Below are 22967 nucleotides of genomic sequence, written 5' to 3' on the forward strand. Positions count from 1 at the left end.
TTTTCACAGGCCAGATCATGTCAGTAACTAAACGGTGCACAGCGACGGCAAATCACGTCAAGGCAGCCATGGAAAAGAAAGACAGACCGAAGTTGCAAGTCACAGAAGACGTACATTACTAGTCAGGCAGGAAGCGAGAAACTGTCCCATCCCACAGGGCAGGATGACATCCTTAAGGATACCAGGGTCTTCCTTCCCTCTGCAGTGTATGGAGTCAGCGGTACTACCTAAACCCAAATCCCTGCAAAAACACATTCTTACTCTCTCTGCTCTATGTAGTACAATCAATTTGTGCCAGCATTCTTTATAGAGACTTCAATGGGCTCTCACCTAGGGCTAACCTCCTCTGAGCCACCAGAGCAGTGTCCAGGTGGCTCAGTTGAAGGGCTTACCAGGCTCTGTTAAGGCTCTAAAGCCAAAATAGTTCAGATTAGTGGGCTATGGAGCCTTCAAACTAAATACCAGGGATGTGCAGTACTCCGTGGCTTCTTAGCATACACAGGGAGCCACATATAGTTCAGTGACAATGCTACAGAGATGCCAACACTCAAGAGGCAAAGCGCTTGAGTAACAACTAATACGTGAGAATACATCTGAGTTGCTGATTACTTGAGCTGGATTGTGGCACAAAGGATAATTGAGGCAGGACTGCAGAGCCTTTATTGATTCAGGAGAAGGGCTGAGGCACCTCAAATGGCTACGTAGAAAGGGTTGTCTACCTCAAATACAGGCCCAAACTAAGCTCGATGCTCTGAAATTAGAATGCCTTTTTACTCTATTAAGGGTAGACAGCCAAGGACTAATATTTCGCAATAAGAGGAACTAACTCAAGAAGAAGTAACTGAAAACTATAAAACCTGAAAGACTTCTAGCTCTGCTGCTTAAGACCATATACCCTGGATATCCTGAGGGTGGGCTTGACTTTTCAAGACTAAGCAACAAGTAACCTGAAGGCCTGCTGTGCTGTTTGTGCGTAAGAATAGGTTTCACTCAGAGCTGTAAGCCTACTTAGTGGTGGTACCGCTGCTCTCCTCTAGCTTACCCTGCTCTCCCATGGGCTCCCCAACCCAACCAACCCCACAATGCCATTTAATGCTACTGTCACTTACCGCCAAGTCTGAGAGTTGCTCGCCGTGAGCAAAGCGGTGCGGTAAGAACGACATTCAACAGTCGGGCCCTAAGCACTAAAACCGCTGACTCACAGAGGAAGGAAAAACACAACAAAATAAAAAAGAAACAGAAAACGAATAAAAAAATAAAAAAAATATATATATAGCAAGAATAAAAACAAAAACAAAAAAAATAGACATCCTATCTAAATACCACATCCAAATGTCACTATTTCCTTACCCTGGCATAAAAAATAGTAAGAACTAAGTAGTTTTCTAGACCTGTAACTGTAAAAATTCTAATGAACCTTTTTTGTTTTGGCAACTAAAAAGCATGGAAAGAGATTAATTTCCAAGCAAAGATTAAGGGAGAAAAATAACAATGTCCCAGAATGCAAGGGACCTGAAAATTGTCTTGGAACAAAGAGGTTACTGGGTCAATAGTCTTGACTAGGCCAGATTGGAATGGGAGGGGGCACCAGGCAGGTGAGCAAGTCAAGTGCTCCATAGACTATACAATTTCAGGATCCAGTGATATTGCTAACATTAAACTATACCCGAAAGCTTCAACATTTTTTAATTACAATGGAAACAAAAACAAACTGGGCTTTAACATTCTCAAATTGAAGCAAGGGTGGCATTTCAGATCTGGTGGTCTATAATGGAGCTTCAAATACAGCAATCTAACTAAAAGATCAAATATGCAACTAAACTGTATTATTAAAATTTTCATTGTTAACCTAGGCAAAAAAATCTTAAAATATAGGTGTTATGGACCATGCAAAAAACCTTTAACAAATATTAAATCTAGTGGAAAAAGGTGTTGCAAACTTTAAATTTAATTTAGTATTAGAATGGAACAGGTGGTTGTCATAAACCTCTACGCAACTCCAAAACTGAAGAAATATTTTATTTTTGAACTAAAACAAAGGCTGAATCTAAAATCTAGTGTTGCATAGTTTTAATAGAACTAAAACTAAAGTTGATATTGTTACAAAGGTTACATTTGACAAAAGGTTTTGCTGACCTCAAACTGAAACCAATATCATTAAACCCTGGCCTCTATTTTCAGTAAACTTGAAATCAAAATTCAGATTAAATACAAGTCTTTGTGTTCAAGCTAAATTGATCTCATATCCAAATTAACTCAAGTCAAACTTCATACGAAAAGCAAGATTGGCCCCGAAACAGGTCTTATATGATCTAAAGTGCAACTATATTCAAGCTTCTCCCAAACATTTGTAACGAAAATTGGGACTAAATCTCAAATGTTAGGTTTGCTGCATCTTAGTTCAGTCTGAGGATGTGTATGTAAACAAACTGCAAGAGACAAATCAGGCATGTCAAATATCAAAATAAAGTGCAACTTTAAAACTAATGTGAAATGCGGATGAAATGGAAGTGCTTAATATTTTATTTTAATATATAAAAAATAGTCTCACAAGCACGACTAGTTTATGTATCTCCACCATCTGGACCGGCTAGGAACTACAATAAATTAAAAGTAGGAAGTCTGAGGAAGAAATATCCTACAGAACTCATCCGCCCCACCAAAGAAAGCAGTATTTTTATTTGGGGTGGGGCAGGGCAAGGAGAGCGGGTGGGGTGGATTCTGGTGGGCAGGGGGGGAGGGGAGGGAGATGATGTGATTTCATTTCTTAGAAATTTGTTATCCCAAAGGAAAAGGGAAAAGACAAGGGAAAAAAAAAAATCACACAAACAGACAAGCATACATACTCACAAGAGAGGGCAAGGGAGGAAGTATTTGTTTCAGGGTATAGGCTAAGAGGGGGTATGTGAAACCAGTGATGGGTCATACAAAAACAAAAATCAAGTTCCGTTTTCTCTTTACATAAAAAAAGAAACAAAACACTGAAAGAGAAGAAAATTTGTTGGAGAATTGTAAGAACATGCACCTCGATTTTACGGCCCTCAACCACAGTGTTGTGCAATTTTTCTCGCGCCCTGTCGGCGTCCGCACACGTTTCGAAAGTTACGAACCCGAAACCCTGCATGCAGCCAAGGAAGAAAGGGGGAGGGGGGAAAAAAGGAGGAAGACATGCTTATCGTTATGTTTGTAATACTGACAAGGAGGGAGGAAAATGATGATCAAACCAACCAAAAAAAATTAAACTTAAAGCCAGACAAATCATTTCATAGAGTACAGAGCAAACATCAGCCAAGAGGCAGCAAACAGACTGAAATGGTTGTGAATTCCCACCCACCCACCTACCTGCCCTCCTCCCTCCATTCCACCTCCCCCCAGTGATGAATTACATGATAAGACAATCAATTTAAGATAAACATGCAAAGTGCTTACTGGAAAATGAAAATGGGGAGAAAGAAAAGAAAGATCAAATGGTGGGAAGTGTTAGAATTTCCCTAAAAACATAAAAGGGTTAGAAAGATCATTTGGTTATTAAAGATGAAAGGAGGCAGAAACACTGTAGCAGCAGTTACTGAGACCACAGTGTATTGGAGAGCTGACTCAAAGAAGTGGTAGAATCCTGGCATAATGAAGGGGAAAGAGGTGAGCTCTGCAGTAACAGTGACAGTGACAGTTGCTGGCTGGGGCTAGGAGTGTGGCTCAAAGAGTCCCCAGGGAGAGAGTCAAGTACACCTCTTTCAATGACCCCTGTTAGAGTGTTGGGAGTGTAAAAAAAGTAAAAGTCACAGGGGAGTGAGAAAGATCAGAAGACATGTTACTTACTTGCAATCCTAGCTCTTCATCACAGGATGCTTCATACTATTCAGGAAGACTAAATAGCTCTGCTAAAGAGCAGAATCCCAGAACACTGACAGCAAAGTTGCTTTTTTCCTCATGGAAAATAACTATGAGCAGACACATTTGCAACCTTCTGAAAAATCTCTTTCAAACAGCACATGGACGCTTGGACTTTATCCTGCACTTAAAAAGGCCAACAAAAAAACAAGGTACTGACCTTCAGTAACGAGACATATCAGTTATAGACTCCTTACCTTCGATTTCCCCCCAGGCGTCAGACTGGGTCCGGAAATTTTTTTCTTCAGCCATACCCCTGCGCGTGGGTAGGTGGCGTCGGTCGACTCAATGTCAGTCGTCGGCATCATGGTCACCGGGATGACGTTGCAGTGCCTACTTAACACGCCGCCCCAGCGCGCGGGCGCCAGTTCTGACACGACATTCCACACCAGAAGCGGAAAGCCAGGAAAGACGCTGACCACTGGTGAGCCACACTAGGGCCATATAAGGGTGTACCTAACCCTAGAAGTCAGTTTGCAGAGGTGGGAGGATGGGTGGGGCGGTAAGGAATCTATAACTAATATATGGCTCTTACAGATACATAGTTACTGAAGATAAGCAACTTGTTCATCTGAAAGACTATTAGTTATAGATTCCTTACCTTAGAATACATACCCCAGTAATACCATCCCCGGTGGAGGGTCTGCGAACCAAGTTCACACCAGGAAATCCTGGAGGACAGAACGAGCAAAGTAGCCGTCCCTACGGACCGGACTATGCAAGCAGTAATGTCTATAGAAGCCCATGTGGCCGCCTGGCAGACATCGATGAGTGGAACTCCCCTCGACAAAGCAGTGGTGGCTGCCGTAGCTCTAGTTTGATGAGCACGCAGCCCCACTGGAGGATCCTTTTCAGCCAAAGCATAACAAATCTTGATACAAAGGACCTTTTTTGGCACCCAAGTAGCCAACAAAGGAATGATCATCCACCTGGAAATCTTTTGTGCGGTCAAGGTGGAAGGACCGCGCACGTTTTGGGTCCAGGAGGTGGAGCCACTCCTCCTACTTGGAAGGGTGCGGAGATAGGGAAAAGGTGGGCAGAGTAATAGTCTACCCGATGCGAAAGGGAGTGACTACTTTAGGCTGAAAGGAAAGGAGGCCTAGAAGAAAGGACCTGAAGTTCACTCACTCTGCGAGCAGAGGTGATAGCCACTAGAAAGGCAGTCTTCAGAGTGAGAAGCATGAGAGGACAGTTGTGAAGTGTCTTGAAGGAAGCGCACATAAGATAACTTAAGACAATGTTCAAGTCCCACTGAGGCATTATGAAATGAGATGGAGGAAAGAGGTGAATAATGTCCTTAAAGAAGCATTTTACAATAGGGGACTTGAACAAAGAAGGCTGGTGTGGCAGACGAAGAAAAGCGGAAATGGCTGCCAGGTAGCCATTAAGAGTGCCCAGAGCAGAGCTCTGCTGGGCAAAAGAAAGAAGAAATAAGAGGGTCTGAAAGGGGATCCACAGCCTTTGTTGTGCACCATGCAACAAACTTATTCCATCGACAGGCGTATACCATCTTAGTGGAGGGATGCCTGGCTGCCAAGATGACATTACAGACTTCAGGAGGAAGGTCAAAAGCTGTCAACTACCGCTGCTCAATCTCCACGCAAGGTGTAGGAGGCTGGACAGGTTAGGGTGGAGGACCGTCCGCTGCTGCTGCGACAAAAGATACTCCCGAAAGGGGCAGTCTGATCGGAGGATCTATGGCCATGCTCAGGAGCTCGGGGTACCAGATGCTTCATGCCCAGTCCAGAGCCACAAGAATTACTGGAGCCCGGTCGCGCCTGATCTTCAGCACTCGGGGCAGAAGTGGTACAGGCAGAAAGTCTTACAATAGGCCGCAACTCCTCCCGTGACGAAAAGCGTCGCCTAGCAAATGCTGCTTTGGAAACTCCAACATGCAGAACTGCTGACATTGCGTGTTCTCTTCAATGGCGAACAAATCTAACCAAGGCTCTTCCCACTGCTGAAAGAGACCTTGCACCACCTCTGAGTGAAGACGCCACTCATGATCCACCAGACGGCTGAGTTCGTTCACCTTGGCGTTTAGACAACAAGCCAGGTGTTGAACCACCAGGATTATGCTCGGATGTTCCAGCCATGTCCAAAGGCAAAGAAACTCTTGACAAAGGGTACACGACCTCACCCTGCCTGGTTTGTTGCAGTACCATATGGCAGTGGCGTTGTCCGTGAACACCTGTCCCGCCTTCCCCTTGAGAGAGGGAAGAAATGCCTTCAGTGCCAGGCAAATTGCCCGGAGCTCCAACAGGTTGATATGGAGACTGGACTCCGCCGGAGACCAGACTCTGCTGACTCTGCCTCCCCCTTGGGGGAAGGGGGAAGGATCTGCCTCTGACCCAATCCTGATTCGTTAACCACCACTGCAGTTGTTCCGCAGTCTCCTCCGAGATCTGGACGTAGTCGGAAGAATTAACCCAATGCAGCGCCTACTGGAACTTCAGGTCCCACTACTGAGCCCCCATATGCCATCTGGCTTGATCTACCAGCAGGATGCAGGAGACCCAGCATCCTGAGTCATTCACACAGAAATCCAGGATAGAGGCTGAAACATCAGTATCATAGCCAGAATATCCCGGACGCTCTGCTCTGGAGGATAAGCCCGAAACTGAACTGTGTCCAGAACAGCTACAATGAAAAGGAGCGACTGAGAGGGAGGTCAGGTGTGACTTCCGGCACGTTTATAGTGAACCCCAGCGAGTGCAGGACGCCTGCCGTAGTCTTGAGGTTGGAGACTACCGCCTGGTGTTAGCCTGCCTTCAACAGCCAATCGTCGAGATAGGGGAAGATAGGAACCCACGATCTGCGCAGATAACCTGCGACCACCGCCGTCACTTTTGTGAACACCAGAGGGGCACTGTTAGGGCCGAAAGGGAGCCCAGTGAACTGAAAATGCTTGTGGCCTACAGTGAACCGAGTGTAACGGCTGTGGGCTGGTAGGACGGGGATGAAAAAATAAGCGTCCTGCAAGACCATGCTACCATTCAGTCTCCAGGGTCGAGGGCAGACAGAACCAAAGTTAACATTTTGAACTTCTCTTTCCAGAGGAAGCGATTGAGGGCCCTAAGGTCTAAGATAGGACGCAGGCCTTTGTTCTTCTTGGGCACCAGAGTAGCAGGAATAGCAACCACAACCTACTTCTGGCGCAGGTACCTTGGCCATCAGAGCTGAAACTTCCTGGTGGAGAAGCGCCAAATGATCCTCTGACATACTATTGAGAGACGACGGTGGCAAGGAAGGAGGGGTAGTCTCAAAGGGGAGGGAGTAGCCCCTTCGGGCTAGCTGCAAAACCCACTAGTCTTACGTGATAGAGTGCCTGGGGGGGAGGAGATGGGGAATCCAGCCACCTACTGGCCCTGAAAGATCAGACTAGGAGGGTTTGGAGGCTGCTGCAGGGAAATGGGGGAGGGGGTTTAGGGTGGACTGGCACACATGCTGGTTCCCAGACCCGTGTCCCTGGGTTCCATGTCTGCAGCCATGCAGAGCCTGGGCAGCTTGCGTGGGCCAGTAGCTGGACTGGGTCGAACGTGATGGGGTGTCCCTCCCATAGCCAAGAAAGGGACGAAAGGCAGACTGTGGGGGACGGGAGGACGTAGTGAGGCCTAAAGATCTGGCTGTAGCCCTAGAATCCTTAAAAACGCAAGCGCTGAGTCCGCCTTGTCACCAAAAAGACGACGGCCATCGAAGGACATGTCTGACAAAGTAGCCTGGAAATCCCCCCAAAAACCAGACGTCCTCAGCCAGGTGTAGAACCCAAGGGCTACCTACGTGGTAATCGTTCTGCCCAGAGTCTCAGCGGTGTCCAGTCCATAGCAGATTGTGAATTTTGCTGCATCTCTCCCATCTGCCACTGCCTGGGAGAGAATGGCCCGGGCCTCCTCCGGGGACCGAGGCAGCACCTGCGCAACCGTATCCCAAACTGGATGGGTATAACGGCCCAAGAGGCATGCGGTATCCACGGACCACAGCCCTAAGCTGGAGGAAGAGAACATACACTTCCCACAGTGATCCAGCTTTTTGGATACCCTGAGGCACAGGGGTGCGGAAGGGAATGCACCCTTGAATGAAGAGGTTTGGACCACCAAGCTCTCAGGGAAGGGTGTTTGAGACGAAAATGGGATCACCCGGAGCCAGGCAGAGGCGGCGAGCAATTGTCCTTTCCACAGGAGCCCCTACGCTGGGCTTGTACGTCCGTAAGGGCTTCATTAAAAGGCAAGAGGGGTTCAGAGGAAGTCAGTTGAAGCACTAGGTTAGTCCTGACTGCCACTGTAGGGAGCTCCAAGGCCTCAGCTGCCCTACGCACCACCACTGCATAGGAGCAGCCTTCCTCCGTAGCCACGACAGGGGGAGAAAGCATGCCAAAGTCTGGGGAGGTATCCAGACCACGTGCGTCACCCAACTCCTCTCTCCAGTTCAGCTCTTCCAGTAGGTCTGCCAAAGGGTCCAGCGATCCCTCCCACTCCTCCTCTCAACCCTCAGGCTGACAGGGAACTTCTGGAATGAACAGGGGAACAAAAGTATGCTACGGTGTTGGATTTGAAGTTGGCCGATGTCAAATTGGCTCCGGGTACATCTCAGGGTTGAGGATGGGGGTGGCATCGGCCTGGGGCACAGCCAACGCTGGCGACGTCGCCACCGAGATCTGCACCAGGGAAGGTCGAGTAAGGTCGACCGGCATTCATCCAGATCCAGGCATGGATCCTTGGGGACCCTGCGGCGCCGAAGCTGCCAGCATTGAAGGCCCAGGGCCCTAAAACGGCTCCGCGGGGATCAGAGATTCACCAGTGGAGTCCAACTGCCCAAAGATGGAGTGGAGGACTTTGTAAAATGCACAAAGCTGGGCAGGTAATGCCCAGGTTCCCAGAAACTGGGGGAGGCGCAGAGTCGGCAAAGTCTTCCCAGAATCAGGCACTGCAGACAGTCTTGGAGCGACGACGCTCCGGTGCTTCATCGCCTTCCTTGTGCTTAGACTTACCCGATGAGTACGAAGACTTTGACGAGATGTGATGGCTCCGTGACCGGTCTCGAGACCTTCCCCTCGAGCGAGAACGGGAGCAACGCAGAGCCAACTGCCAGGCTTCCAAAAGCTTTCGGGACCGCTCCTGAAAAGACTTCGGATTCATGGCCTGACGGGTGGAGCACGACTTCGGGTCGTGGTTTCGCTCCAGGCACCAGAGGCACACAAGGTGCAGAACCCTGACGGACAACAGTTTATGCACCAGCAGTCTAAGAGTAAAAAAGAAAAAGACGTAACAAACGTTTAGTAAAAAGTGACTACGGGGCAAGCTCTCTTTGCGTTAGGCTGGTGCGGAAAAAGAAAGAACTGACAGCACGCAGGGGGGGAAGTCTAAATAGGCAGCGAGACTTCGTCCTGGAGACCACGATGCGGACTCAACCGACGCCACCTATCAACATGCAGGGGTACTGCTGAAGAAAAATTCTCTAGATCCAGTCTGACGCCTGGGGGAAATTTTAAGGTGAAGAATGTTTAACTAATAGTCTCTTTCAGATCCATCAAGCACGGTGGAGGTGTAATCCACAAGGGGAAAATTGCACCACAGCCCTACTTATGAATGTTCCATATGCTAACAATTGCACAATAGGTACCTTGATATCTGTACATATATCTAAAAGGCACTACCACCCAGATTTTTTTATTCCTAGAAAAAGACATCCATATTGGGGAGACTTCTTTGCAAAACCTGTTTGGTTCGCTGGGAATTTGCTTTTAATAACCCGTCTTTTTCCACTATATTATTTCCGTTTTACACCTTGGAAAAAAGGAGACACACGTTATTCTATTCACCATTCTATGTAGATTACTAAAGACCTTGCAATGAAGAAGTTACTTACTTGTAATCCTAGCTCTCAAACATCGTAACTAAGTTAATACAGGAACAACCTATTCGCCCCTGAAAACCACAATGGTAGAACACAGTAGTCAACTTTGAGATCCTAATGCCAAAAACGTTTCCTACATCGTAGACAGCCAAAAGCGCGACATCACATCACTGTGACTAATAAGCCCAACAGATATCCTTATAAGTGCTGTTCAACTGCAAGAGCATTTGTCCATGAAAAAAACAAAAAGAGGGTGGGGTGGTCTAGGTAGGTTGAAAAAGAGTATTTTACTTACTTACCTTCTAACCATATATTTTTAGAGTGTATTGCTGCAGATTCACATGCTATGCACAGTCATGCTATCTAGTGTTGAGCCCTGACTTTACAACCTGTTTTTCCACAAAGAATTCTCTGTTGCCGACATGACGTCAAGAAGGCTCCTCTTCGAGTGAACGTGCATGCTCACCGGCACTCCATTGTTAGATAATTTTTTCTCTCCCTTATGGCGAGTGAGAATGGAGCTGCTGAAGATGTACATAAGAATAAGATGTGTGTGTGTGTGAGGCTAAACTTATGTGTACATATTTGGGTACAGCATATTTATACATGATATCCGACAAAAGAATGCCTGAAAGGAGGCAGCAGGGTACATGTGAATCTGCAGCACTACAAGCTACGATTAGATGCTTACAAGGTAATTAACATAAGAATGCCTGAAAGGAGGCAGCAGGGTACATGTGAATCTGCAGCACTACAAGCTACGATTAGATGCTTACAAGGTAATTAACATTGTAACATGTGTAGCATGTGTTGGCTGCAGGTACACATACTATGCATGCACTGTAAAGCAGTTTTCTTCCAGCAGTGGCTTCGGGAGGTGTACGTCTGGAATAACATTTTTAACATGGTTTGACCAAACAAAACTTGTTGTCTTGTTTGGACACTCATGCAGCAGTGTTTGGAAAGTATGCGGATTAGTTCCAAGTAGCTGCCTTACAAATGGCAGCTTAAGGAATGTTACCTAGATACACTAAAGAAGCACCTTCCTTTCTAACAGAATATGCTGGTGAGACTGATGGTAATGTGCATTGGGCTTCAATCTAACATATCTGTATGCATGTTACTATCCTTTGTAGAATTCCTGCATTGAAACGGTTTCCATCCCTAGGATTGGAGAAAGCAAAAAATAACTTGTGTTTTCCTAAAGGCTTTAGTCCTATCAATGTAATATAGCAATGCTCTTAACATCAAGCGTATGTAGTGCTATTTCTGCAACTGTCATCCTGTTTAGGAAAGAATATGGAGCGGTCTAGTGCATAATTTAAGTGGGGTGAAAAAAAGGAGATATGATTTTTGGAAGAAAGTTTGACTTCAGGAGCCAAATTGCGAGTTTGGGATGCCCTATTCCGTTACTACTCAGAGTGAGAAGGTCTGGTGTGTTGGGAAGCTTCCCATGAGGTACTTGGGACAGTTCCAGCAGTGTCATGTACCAGGGATGTCTCACCCAAATGGGAGATACTAAGATCATGTTGAAAGATGAAGGTCTGAGTTTCCTTATAAGAAAAGGAATGAGAAATAGAGGGGGAAATGTGTAGACAAATATCCCTTACCAATTCATCCACAGTGCTCTGCCCTTGGACATACTGATAATGCCTGGAGGCGAAGCTTGAGCATTTTGAGTTTTCTGCAGTGGCGAATGGGTCCACATCCAATGTCCACCAATTTGGGATGGAGCAGCATTGTGGGACCCGAGGTGGAGTTCCCACTTGTGGACTTGTTGCTGCGTCCTGCTGAGCTGGTCTGCTACCAAATTATCCATTCCCAGGAGGTATTCTGAGAGAAGGTGGTTGTGATGGCAAAACGGCAAATGTCAAATTTCCTGTGCCAAGCAAGACAACTGTATCGAATGGGTGTCCCTGGCTTTCGTATGCAATACAATGCAGTCACGTCTGTTTATCAGAGGACAACTTTCAGAGTTACAGTGGTGACAAAGACTTTTAATGCTACCTGGATCACTACTAGTTCTAGTATGTTGATTTGTAGCCTTTCTTGCTGATCGCCTGAAGTACACTGGACAGTCAACCTTCATATGATGCGCTTCCCATCATAAAAGTGATGCATCTTTGGTAATTGTCACTTGCAGTATTGGGTCCAAAAAAAGGTCTGCCCCAGAGAAGATTGGCTGTGCTCCACCACTGCAGTGACGATTAACCGTGGGCGGACTCAACACTAGATCATCTAATTTGCCCATCTCTTGTGACCACTGAGATGCTAGCCACTCTTCTAGGGGACGTATGTAAAGCCTGGTGTGCAGGACAATTGCTATACAGGATGCCATCATGCCCAAGAGGCTCATCACTACTATGATTGGCAGGTGATGATGTGGCTAAAAAAAAGAGCCAGTTGGTTCTGAAGATTGAGAACCCTTTGGTCTGTGGGATTTGCTTTGGCTGTAATTGAGTTTAGGGTCACTCCCAGATATATTTGTATCTGGAGAGGCTGTAAGTGGGATTTTGTTGTATTGATTGAGAGGACGATCCATTATTGGACTAGTGTGCCGTCCTTCTTGGGTATCAAGGAGTACAGAGTACACACATCTTCCAAGGTGTTTTTTGGAACTAGCTCTAAGGCGTCTTTGAACAGCAGAGATTTCACCTCTTTGAGAAAGTGGAAGTGCTTAGGGTTTAGTGTCTGTGTGCGTGATGGCATGTTTGGAGGTTATAATGTAAGTTCTAGGCAGAATCCGTGCTGAATAATGGACAGCACTCACTGGTCGGATATTATTTTAGGCCGGTGGTGATGGTACTGCTATACTCTTCGTGCAACAGGTGTTGTGTGATGGGATAGAAGGAAGTTTTGGTGATTCATTGTTTTTAGGTAGAGGCTCCCTTTCGGGGACTTAAACTTTTCGTCTACCACCTCTGTAGCCACCTAAAATGTATTCCCTAGCAGTTTGCTGGTGGTATACCTGCTATTTCTGATAGAACTGTGTGTCGGTGGTGGTGGTTTTGGCTGTTGTATTGTTTGGCTACATCCTTGCCCTGAAACATGCTAAATGACTGCTGTCTAGGGGTTGTGGACTGTAGGGCCGCCACAATTTGGTGGTTTCTGTATCTTAAACCAAACAAAATCTATTTGGGTACTCACCTCAGGGCCAAAGAAATGTTCCTCATCAAAAGTTACTTTTAAGAGGTGCTGCTCAACCTCAGGTTTAAAGTTCAATACCTGTAGCCAAGCACGTAAGTGCAGAATGATTGAGAAAGTGGATTTTTTGTGCAGCGGTATCTGCACTGTGTGTGGATTTGTTTGTCCTCCGACACCAATTCCTCAGCTCTTTGTTTGAACTGATCTGGGAAATGTAACAGCTCCTCTAGGTCATCCCAGATTGCTCTGTTATGAGCAGTGAGTAGGCTGACCGAATTGACCATGCAACAATGATTGGCATGCCCTACCGCCACTAGTTTACCTGCTGTGTCCATATGCTTACTTTACTTATCCAGAGGAGTTACGTCACTTGTACTTAGGAAAGATGCTTTTTTTCCCAGCTGTTGAGACTACTAGGGTATCCGCTGTAGCGTGTCCCCTAATATAGAGTAGATCATTAGGTGATGGTTTGCATTTTTGCTCAATACGAGGTGTTAATACCCTTGTCCTAACTGGGTCTTTAAATATTTCTGGGGAGACTAAGCATTGACCCTATAGTGGACAAATACTCCACTGAGTGCTCAGTCTTGAAGTGTTTTGACTAAAACGTCTCCTTCCTCCATGGCGTGCATCTGAACTTTGTGATAGTAAGTCACGTGCTGGAGCACACTACAAAAAGTAATGTCATCTGGTTATGATGCCTTAATTCGTATCGGTACATGACAATGTCATAGGCATCCAATGGATCTGGACTATCTGGGAGGCATACCCTGAAAGTCATCAACCGGAGTGTACTGTGCAGGGCTGCCTGTATCAATGTCACCTGAGTGTCGAAACTAGTGTTGCTGGATTGTGGTGAGCTGTCAAGTGGCATAGGGCTAGTTGCTTTGTGTTCTAGTCGATCTTTTTAAGAGGCTGGGTTTGAGCAATTGTTATTGTTATTGTGGTTTTATATCGCGCCTAATCACCTGCAGGTCTCTAAGCGCTTGGAAAGATGGTAAAAAACAATAACTTGGTAAGGTGGAAGCTGAGGCTGTAGCTAGATTATACTGTGCTCATGCTTTTACTGAACGGTAGTGTTTATAGGCTTTTTCTGAATCGTAATAGATTCCCTTCCCCACGCAGCACCCCAGGCAGCCTGTTCCATAACTGGGAACTAACACTGAAAAGGCTCTCCCTCCCTTAGTCACTAACCTGTAGCGAGGGCAGACCAGTAGCTGGGAGTCTGAGGATCGGAGTGTTCTCATAGGGCAATACAGCTGCAAACGATCTTTAATGTAGGCTGGGGCCTTGCCATAGATTGCCCTATGGGCCGTACATAAGTTCTTGAATTCCACTCTTTCTTTAATGGGGAGCCAATGCAAACTTTGTAGTAGGGGAGTGGCTTTAGATCTCCTCGGGAGTCTGAAGATCAACCGAGCAGCGTCATTCATTATGACCTGAAGCCTACTGGTCAGAGTTATAGGTAAGCCAAGGTAAAGGGCATTATCATAATCAATTCTGGAGATGATGGTGGCTGCTACTATTGATCGCATCATGGCTTGTGAGAGGACAGGAGTTAGCTTCCGCAGTTGCCGAATGATGTTTGTACAGCTTCCCACAACCGAAGAGATCTGAGGGGCCATTGACAGGTCACCATCCAGCTTGATCCCCAAGCTCTTTACAAACGGGCTTGGTTTTGGAGCAGGGCCTAACTCCGTGGGCCAATAGAGGTCACACCAAGGTGAGGTAGTGGATGAAATCACTAATACCTCAGTCTTGTCTGGATTAATTTTTAGCAGGTTATCCGTCATCCATTGCCCTGTGAACCGCAACATGTTCTGAGCTTGGAGTTGTGCGGCCGTAGTGTCATCGACACTTAACAGCAATTGCGTGTCGTCCGCGTAGTTAAAGACTTTACAGCCCATGGTGGCCAAAGAAGCAATCAACGGTTGCAAGTAGAGATTAAATAGAAGCGGGGACAGGGCAGACCCCTGTGGTACCCCGCACTCTAAGATCCCCATCTCAGATGTTTCGCCCCCAGTTGTATCTTTTGGGTCCTTCCTATAAGGAATGATTGCAACCATTGAAAGGCCAAGCCCTTAATCGCAAAATCCTTCAGTCTTTCCAAAAGCAAGGCATTGCTGACAGTATCGAACGCCGCTGATAAGTCCAACAAAATCAGGGCGCTCGGTTTCTTGCAGTCAGCCATGCCTCTTAGTTCATCCAGCACCGAGAGCATCACCAACTTGGTGCTGTGATGAGCTCGGAAACCTGCCTGTCGCTCATGGAGTAGATGATGGGATTCCAGATAGAGGGACAGGGATTTTAACACGTGCTGCTCGAGAATTTTTGAGAGAAAAGGTAGCTGGGAAATAGGTCTGTAATTCTTTAACACCGCAGGATCCGACCCAGGTTTTTTCAATAGGGGTCTTACACGCGCCTCCTTAAGTTCAACCGGTAGGTACCCCGTTGTCTAATGATCTATTGAGAAGGGAGATGATACATTCCTCCAATAAGGGGCGCACAACACAGAAGATCTCAGGTGGGCATGGATCAGCTGGGGAACCAGATTTGATTTTACCCATCAGCTGTTCCAGAATCAATGCATCCATCTCTGGAAACACTTCAAGGGAGCAGTCAATCACGTTCTCAGATGCTGATGTTATAGCAGTCCCCATTGCCACCCCGTTCTTTATCTCCTGGATGATGATCTTCACCTTCTCCAAAAAGTAAGCCTGAAAGGTGTTACAGTCAATGGGAGCCTTGGAGTTATCTGGTTTTTTACTCAACTCTGCCAGTATTTTAAAGGTCTCTTTCTGAATATTCGCTGCCTTACTTAGGCGGGACTCGAAGTGTTCCGCTTTAGCTTGGGTCATAAGATTTTTATATTGGTGAAGGGAAGCTTTATAAAGTTTCCTGTCAGTGTCCTGCTTGGTTTTCCTCCACACTCTTTTCCAAAGCTCTAAGCTTTCTTTTAGCTTCCCTTAAGGGTGGCGTAAACCAGGGGGCCCCTTTTCCGGATCCCTTTATTCGCTGTGTTCTCACCGGCGCTATTCGGTCAATGGCCCGGATCATGCTCCTCGTTAAGTCAGAGTATTCACGGTCCAGGCTACGTCCCAGATCTATGACCTGGGGTGTTACCGGGAGCACCATAGTCAGGGACGCTAGGTCAACCTCAGCCCATTTCCGGGTTTTCCTGATGCCAAGCGGACAGCTAGTAATGCAGCCTTTAAGGCGGGCCTCACAGGATACCAAATGGTGATCAGACCAAATGCAAGGCGCTACATCTTTAAGGGTTAGACTAGCGTCTGTGGTCCACACAAGGTCAAGAGTGTGGCCTTTTTCATGTGTGGGGACATCCACAATTTGTTTAAAGCCCACCGCAGACATTAAGGTGTCAAGCTGGCGCGTGGGCAGGTCCCAGTTGGGCTTATCCCAGTGTAGGTTGAAATCTCCTGTTACCAGGATTTTCGTGTATCTGGAGCATAGGTCAGATATAATAGGGCAGAATAAATCATGGAAGAGTGGAGTTGAATTAGGTGGGCGATAGACTGACAAAATCACCCAGCACACATTGTGCACAGTGACCTTTACCCCAAGCAAATCAGTCAGGTCAATTGTCTCCGATAGCAACTTTCAACTATCAAAGTCTTCCTATAGAAAATAGCTACCCCTCCCCCCGTGAGCCCCCTGGGCGGTTGTGCCACATTACATCATATCCGCTTGGGAGGGCGGCGATGATATCAGGCATTGAGTTCTCGCCATCCAGGTCTCCGAAAGAGTCAGGACATCGATGTCATTGTCCTGAAGCATGCTGTAAACTTCCAAATGATGGCAGTGGAGCGATCGAGTGTTAAGGCTGGATATTTTTAATACAGGGTGCTGACCCGGGGGGGCGTGGGGGGGGGGGGGGGGGGGCGGGGGGAGTAACCTTATCGGGATGCAATATAGCATCCTTTTTAAGCGTCAGTAGGACTGCCTGATCTACAAGCGGCTCACCTCTGTTCAGGGTATATAGCTCCTCCATGGAGTACATGCGCCGCTGGCCAGTAGTCCCAGCCCCTGCGCCCGTCTGTGCGCAGACGGGCTGGACTTTGGTGTGACTCCGGCGATGCTCCGGCGTGCCCGCTGCGCGTCAGCATGACCTACTTAAGGACCCGTCTAGTGTCCTTGTAACCACTAGACCGCCCCGATCGTCAAACCCTCACCCAAGATGTCCGCCGTTCTGGCGGTGTGATGTAATGCAGCTGGGAGGAGGGACACGCTCCAAACGTGGTGCTTTTTAAGATTTTAATGTGCAAGTATGTGTGGCAGGGATTGCAGGAATAAAATCAGGGTAAAAGTGTAGACAAAATAATTTCTAACAAAGGAGACAAACGGGGATTTTAAAATTAGCTACAATGCTCCTAGTGAGCGCGCTCTACACTACAAATGCTCTGCAATGCTAATGCTAAGGCTTCTCCGTGTTCGCCAGCAATATTTTCCAAAGTGATCGGCCGCCTGATTTACACTGCTTAAGTACCCGTCTAGCGTCCTTGTGACCACTAGACCGCCCCGATCGTCAAACCCTCATCCAAGATGTCTGCCGTTCTGGCGGTGTGATGTAATGCAGCTGGGAGGAGGGACCCGCTCCAAACGCGGTGCTTTTTAAGATTTTAATGTGCAAGTATGTGTGGCAGGGATTGCAGGAATAAAATCAGGGTAAAAGTGTAAACAAAATAATTTCTAACAAAGGAGACAAAATGGGGATTTTAAAAATTAGCTACAATGCTCCTAGTGAGCGCGCTACACACTACAAATGCTCTGCAATGCTAATGCTAAGGCTTCTCCGTGTTCGCCAGTAATATTTTCCAATTTCCTGTTTCAACCTTTTATAGCTCGATTTTCCTGGTAAATGTTCACCTTCCAAAAGTCTTTTCTTGTTCATACCTCTTTGGAGATTTTCAAATAGATTGCCCTCATCCTTGGGGTTGAGTGTGACTTGAAACTTGTGATGTGGCAAGTCCTTTTTTGATCTGTGCTGTTGCAGAGTCTAAGCCATTGTTGTCAATGGCTTGGATGCCAATGTCTGCCCCATTGGGTGCCCTCGGTGTCAACTAGAGCCCGAAAGCTGTGGCGCACCAAGGCGGTGTTGAATGGGTGTTGTGGGTAATAGTAAGGTGTGTGAAGGAGTCTAATAACTGAGCACTTGAGGCCTTTGGAGTGGTCTTCATCCTGGGCCTTGATCTTGTAGTCGTGGGATCTTCATGGGGCTTGAGAGATGGCAGGAGGGTTCATCCTGTCCTGCCTTGCATTTTTGGGAGTCTCAAGATGCGACAATGTGGAATACATAAGAGGACACTGCCTTTGCTACCATCTTTCCTTTCTGGGTTGCCTGCGATGAGTTCTTCAGCAGAGAATTCAGCCTCCGACACCATATCCATGTTGTGAACAGATTGCAGGCTATGAAATCTGATTTGTTAAGATCTGGCAACAGGCAAAGTTTGCAGATGATGTGCAGATCAGAGTATGCATACTTCGTTCCCACACTCTGGGCACTTTCGAAAGAGTTCTTATTTACCTTTAAATAACCGGAGGCGAGCCTTCTCGGCGGCATGGAGGTAGAGGTATGGTGGAAGCAGCCACTTTAGTGGAGGTTACGAAAAAGGTTGCCAGATACGGCGATGATTGATGCAGTGTAGTTTTGGATCCCGTTACGCTGTGGCTGAAGTTACAGAGTTGGGACGCTATCCGCCCATGTCTGATGGCGGAAAAAGAAAAACAAGTTGTACGTTCCGGGACCAGCACTAGATGGCAGGAGTGTGCACAGCATGTCTATCTGCAGTCAACACATGCCCCAAATATGGTGTTTTCCTCATCAGTTCAAGAAATTTCATTAATTGGTTTGGTGTACCAGAAAAGGGTACCAACCAAGCGCTGACATTTTCAAAAGGATGGCACAAGAGAAGGAAAGGATAAGGTTTTCTTACCCTGTAAGCATATGTTTTTGGCATGTAGAGCTTCATGCAACGATCCAGACCCAACGGTGGAAAAAAGAATCTGAAGATGGCGCCCAAGGGTGGGAGCTTCCGCAGGAAGCGTGCCGACGTCACGAAGGTGCACCAAATGGTGGGACGTCGACGCCCACCGGGGCTACAAAAAAAAAAAAATAAAAAAAGAGAAAAAAAAGACTACGAATCCGGACCCAACCACCAGATCGCGGAATAATGCACAGCATAGTGAATCCAGAAAGATTCACACTGCAAAACTTCTCCTTCCGGAGGAAGCCGTTGACGTTCCACAGGTCCAAGATAGGGCGTTGGCCCCCTTTGCCCTTCTTGGGAACCAGAAAGTAGTGGGAGTAACAACCACACCCTACCCAGGAACGCGCTCGATGGCCCCCTTGGCCAAGAGGGCCGTAACTTCCTCTTGCAGAAGTCTCAAGTGATCCCTCGACACGCAGTGGTACTGCGGTGGCATGGCTGGATGGGTCGCCTCGAAGGAGAGGGAGTAGCCCCTTCGAACGATTTGCAGCACCCACCTGTCCAATGTGACGGTGCGCCAGTGGAGGAGGTGATGGTGAACCCTGCCCCTCAATGGCGTCACACGAGCCTGAAAGCTCGGACTAGGAGGGTTTTGAGGCGGATGCTGCAGGGGTAGGTGTGGACTGACCTCGCCGTTGTCCCAGACCGCTGCTTCGGCGGTTACCACGTCCGCCACTGCGCTGGATGTTAGTCTGCGGGCCGGGGCTGGCAGGACGTGAGGGGGCGCCCCTTCCTTGGCCACGAAAGGAGCGAAAGGCAACAGTTTGCTGGCGCGGGGCCGAGAGGCCCAAGGACTTGGCCGTAGCCCTGGAGTCCTTAAATCGCTCAAGAGCACTGTCTGCCTTGTCGCCAAAGAGGCGACGGCCATCAAACTGCATGTCCATAAGGGGGTGTTTTGGACATCAGCCGAAAATTTGGCGGACCTCAGCCAGGCGTGGCGACGAATCGCCACCGTCATTGCCATCGCTGTGCCCAGCGAGTCCGTGGTATCCAGCCCACACCGGATGGAATACCGTGCCGCTCCACAAGGGCTTGGGTGAGTTTAGTCTGGACATTGTGGCAGCACGTCCGCGTCAGTGTCCAACAGAGAGTGGGTGTAACGGCCCAAGAGGCACACTGTGTTGACTGACCGCAACCACAAACTGAGTGAGGAGAACATCTTTTTACCATACTGTTCGTACCTCTTGGATTCCCGATGGGGGGAGCCGTTGGGAATGCGGTCTGGAAGTTAGAGGCCTGGATGACCAGGCTCTCAGGGTGGGGTGGGTGGACAGGAAGCAAGGGTCGCCCGGAGCCGGCGCCGGGCCACGTTCCTATCTACAGGCAGACTTGTAGCAGGCTTGGACCAAGTGCCGGGAAGAACGTCTGACAAGGCCTCATTAAACAGCAGCAGAGGCTCAGCCGAGCTTGCCTGCGGTTTAAGGACCTCAGTGAGGAGGTTAGTCCTCACGGCCGCGACGGAGAGCACAAGGCCCAAGGCCTTGGCAGCCTGCGTCAGCACCACACTATAGGCAGCCCCCTCCTCCATAGCCACGGTAGGAGGGGAGACAAAACAAGTGTCTGGCGAATTGTCCAGACCACTGGCCTCCCCTAGCTCACCTGCCCAGTCCTGAGAAGACTGGCACTCACGTCCCAGAGGGTCCTCGGACTCCTCCCAGTCCTCCTCGCCACCCATCTCCTGATACTCCGGGTCAAAGGATGGGGCCGGGTCGTAGAAGTAAAAATCTCCTAGCGGCGTCAAATACGCCGCCAAGCGGCGCCGCTCCGGCCCCGAATCGAGGGTAGGACCAGGGACGACGTCTGAGGCGACACCCTGGGGGCCGGCGTCGGCGAGGTCGTAAGGTCGACCGGCGACGACCTGGATCCAACGGGGGCCCTGTGGCGCCGGGACCGAAGTCGCCGTCGGGGACGCTTGGCTAGAAGGCGCCGCAGAACCAGACGGAGGAGTGAGCGACTTCATGGCCCTGAGGAAGGCCTCAATCTCCTCCGGCGTCGCGTTCTGCCCAGGGACCGGCTGGTATGGAGCAGGCCGCGACGCCTGCGGCTCCGGCAGAGCCTCGTGGGCTGTGTCGCCCGAACCCCCGGCCGCGTCGCGCGATCGTCGGAGAGAGTCAGAAGAGCGATGTCGCCTCTTCTTGTGCCTCTTACCTGAGGACTTCGAGCCCAAAGACTGACGACGACTCCCGGAACTGAGGTGACTCCGGCCCCGCGACCGGTCCCTCGACCTCCTTCCGGACCGGGACCTCTAGCGGCGCGTGCCGACTGCCGGAGCTCGAGTCGCTTGCGGGACCGCTCCCGCATGGTGTGTACTGATATGCTCCTCAATGTGGCATGGTCTTTTCTGCTGCAACCCGCCCCATCCTACACAGAAGGTGCCAAAGGGTTCGACTAAGGGAATGTTTTCCAATCCTAGTTGTCATCACTGATCGGCCAACGGTAGCTGGTTTTACTATTTGCAGGCAGCATGTTATTCTCTGAAGCACCAGTTTTATTTCTACACCACACTCTCAATATGGCACAAATGCTTCTTCTGTGTCTCTAAGAAAGTAAATACTGCAATGCAGGCCAATCCCAGGAGTTAACCCAATCAAACATGTGAGGCAATGTGGACAGCTTCCACTTTTCAATGGCCATAAAGAAAGACACAGAGAAAAAAACTTTTTTACCAACCTGCCAGATGGTCGGAGGGCAAATGGGAATCAAGACACGTAGAACCGAATAGGGAGTGCAACTGACTGAGAAGCGACTGCAGCCAAATCAACAAAAGAGGTATGAAGAGGGGAGGAGGTAAGGTATAAAGAAGCAGCCAAGCCTAAAAAAACAACTGCAGCTGTGCTTTGAGGTGAAGAACAGGGTACAGTTGAATTTTGGAAAATGGCCATTAAATCAGCCTGGGGGGGGCAGCAGATATTTTTGCTGTTGCTTATAAAGTATATGCCAACTCTTGTTCATTGTGAACGTGGGGGCAGGGCACAAAATCTTAACAACCAATCCAGTCTGGATTATCTGTTTTCCTCTGCAGTGTTTTGTATGAACAAAATGACCTCCACCCTATCTCTATGGGATGGGCTACACACCAACTTGCTGCCTGCAGCCTTATCACAAGCATATTCTCTCCCTGCCCACACAAAAAAATGAAACCTTTGATAGAAAATGCTACATGAGGTCCGCACAGTACTAATCGCCTATGGATAGTAGACCTTCCCACTAGTGATTTATCGGCAATGGGTGTTCGCAACAAACAAAAGGTAACTCATGAAATAGGTGGTGTAACAAACAGGAAGTTACTTTCCTGTAACGCTAGTTTTGCAGCTTTCTTTGAGAGGTATATTAGCCCACTGTTGCGATCTAGTAGTTGGGTCTAGAATAGTCTAAAACAATGCCTGAATGTGAACAGGAACAATGCCTTCTCCTCGATACAACTCCATCTTAAGATTTGCCAATTTATACTTTTTTTTGGCACTTATTATCCTAAAATTGCTGGTAACAGTAGTACTGTAGCATGAAGCTCCTCTGGATTCACGTGGTCCTCCCTGGAGAAACGGGAGCTGACGCCAACAATATAGAATGTTAATATTTCAAGAAAGAAAGAAACTGAAGATTGAGAGTTCCTACTGGGGAATTGCTGGCTTACTCAGCATCATTGTTTAGTTGTCACAAATGCGCCTGAAGTTTTATTCTATATAAAGTACCCCAAAGCATCTGTTAGGTAGCAGAAAAGTGCACAGCAAATTAAACTAAGAGCTTAAAGCTGCAAAGCTATTGTTACATGTAAGTTCACCCTTACTTTTGGAATGTGATCCTATTATAGGTCTAGGACATTAACCCCTTCCATGCTGATGACGGCCCCCATCCGTCATGCATTACAGTGCTCGTGTGCTGATGACGGCTGGGGGCCGTCATGAAGCCATTGATTCTTTAAAAGCTCAGCACACGAGAAAAATCGGCCCAGCATGGGAGGGGTTAATCCAGTAAAGAGCTCGAAGAGGTAATAATTAACAGATTTCCTTTGTGTGAATCAAGAGGACAGTCAGTTGCATTGTGCAATGATTTCTAAAGCACTGCCAATTATTA

General features: G+C 47.9%; 1 protein-coding gene across 19 annotated transcripts in view; it reads right to left on the reverse strand.

Moving 5' to 3' along the window:
- RBFOX2 (RNA binding fox-1 homolog 2) overlaps positions 1-22967 on the reverse strand; it is a 617871-nt gene that overhangs the window by 152488 nt on the left and 442416 nt on the right. For 14 of the 19 annotated variants that reach the window (XM_086958635.1, XM_086958610.1, XM_086958684.1 and 11 more), the window contains one exon: positions 3026-3118. The exons of the other annotated variants lie outside the window; for them this stretch is intronic. In XM_086958635.1, coding sequence (XP_086814761.1) covers positions 3026-3118 — 93 coding nt within the window. The remainder of the gene's footprint in view (positions 1-3025; positions 3119-22967) is intronic. 19 annotated transcript variants of the gene reach the window in all.

Source organism: Lissotriton vulgaris, chromosome 1_1 (genome assembly GCF_964263255.1).
Source record: "Lissotriton vulgaris chromosome 1_1, aLisVul1.2, whole genome shotgun sequence".
Taxonomy (NCBI): Eukaryota; Metazoa; Chordata; class Amphibia; order Caudata; family Salamandridae; genus Lissotriton; species Lissotriton vulgaris.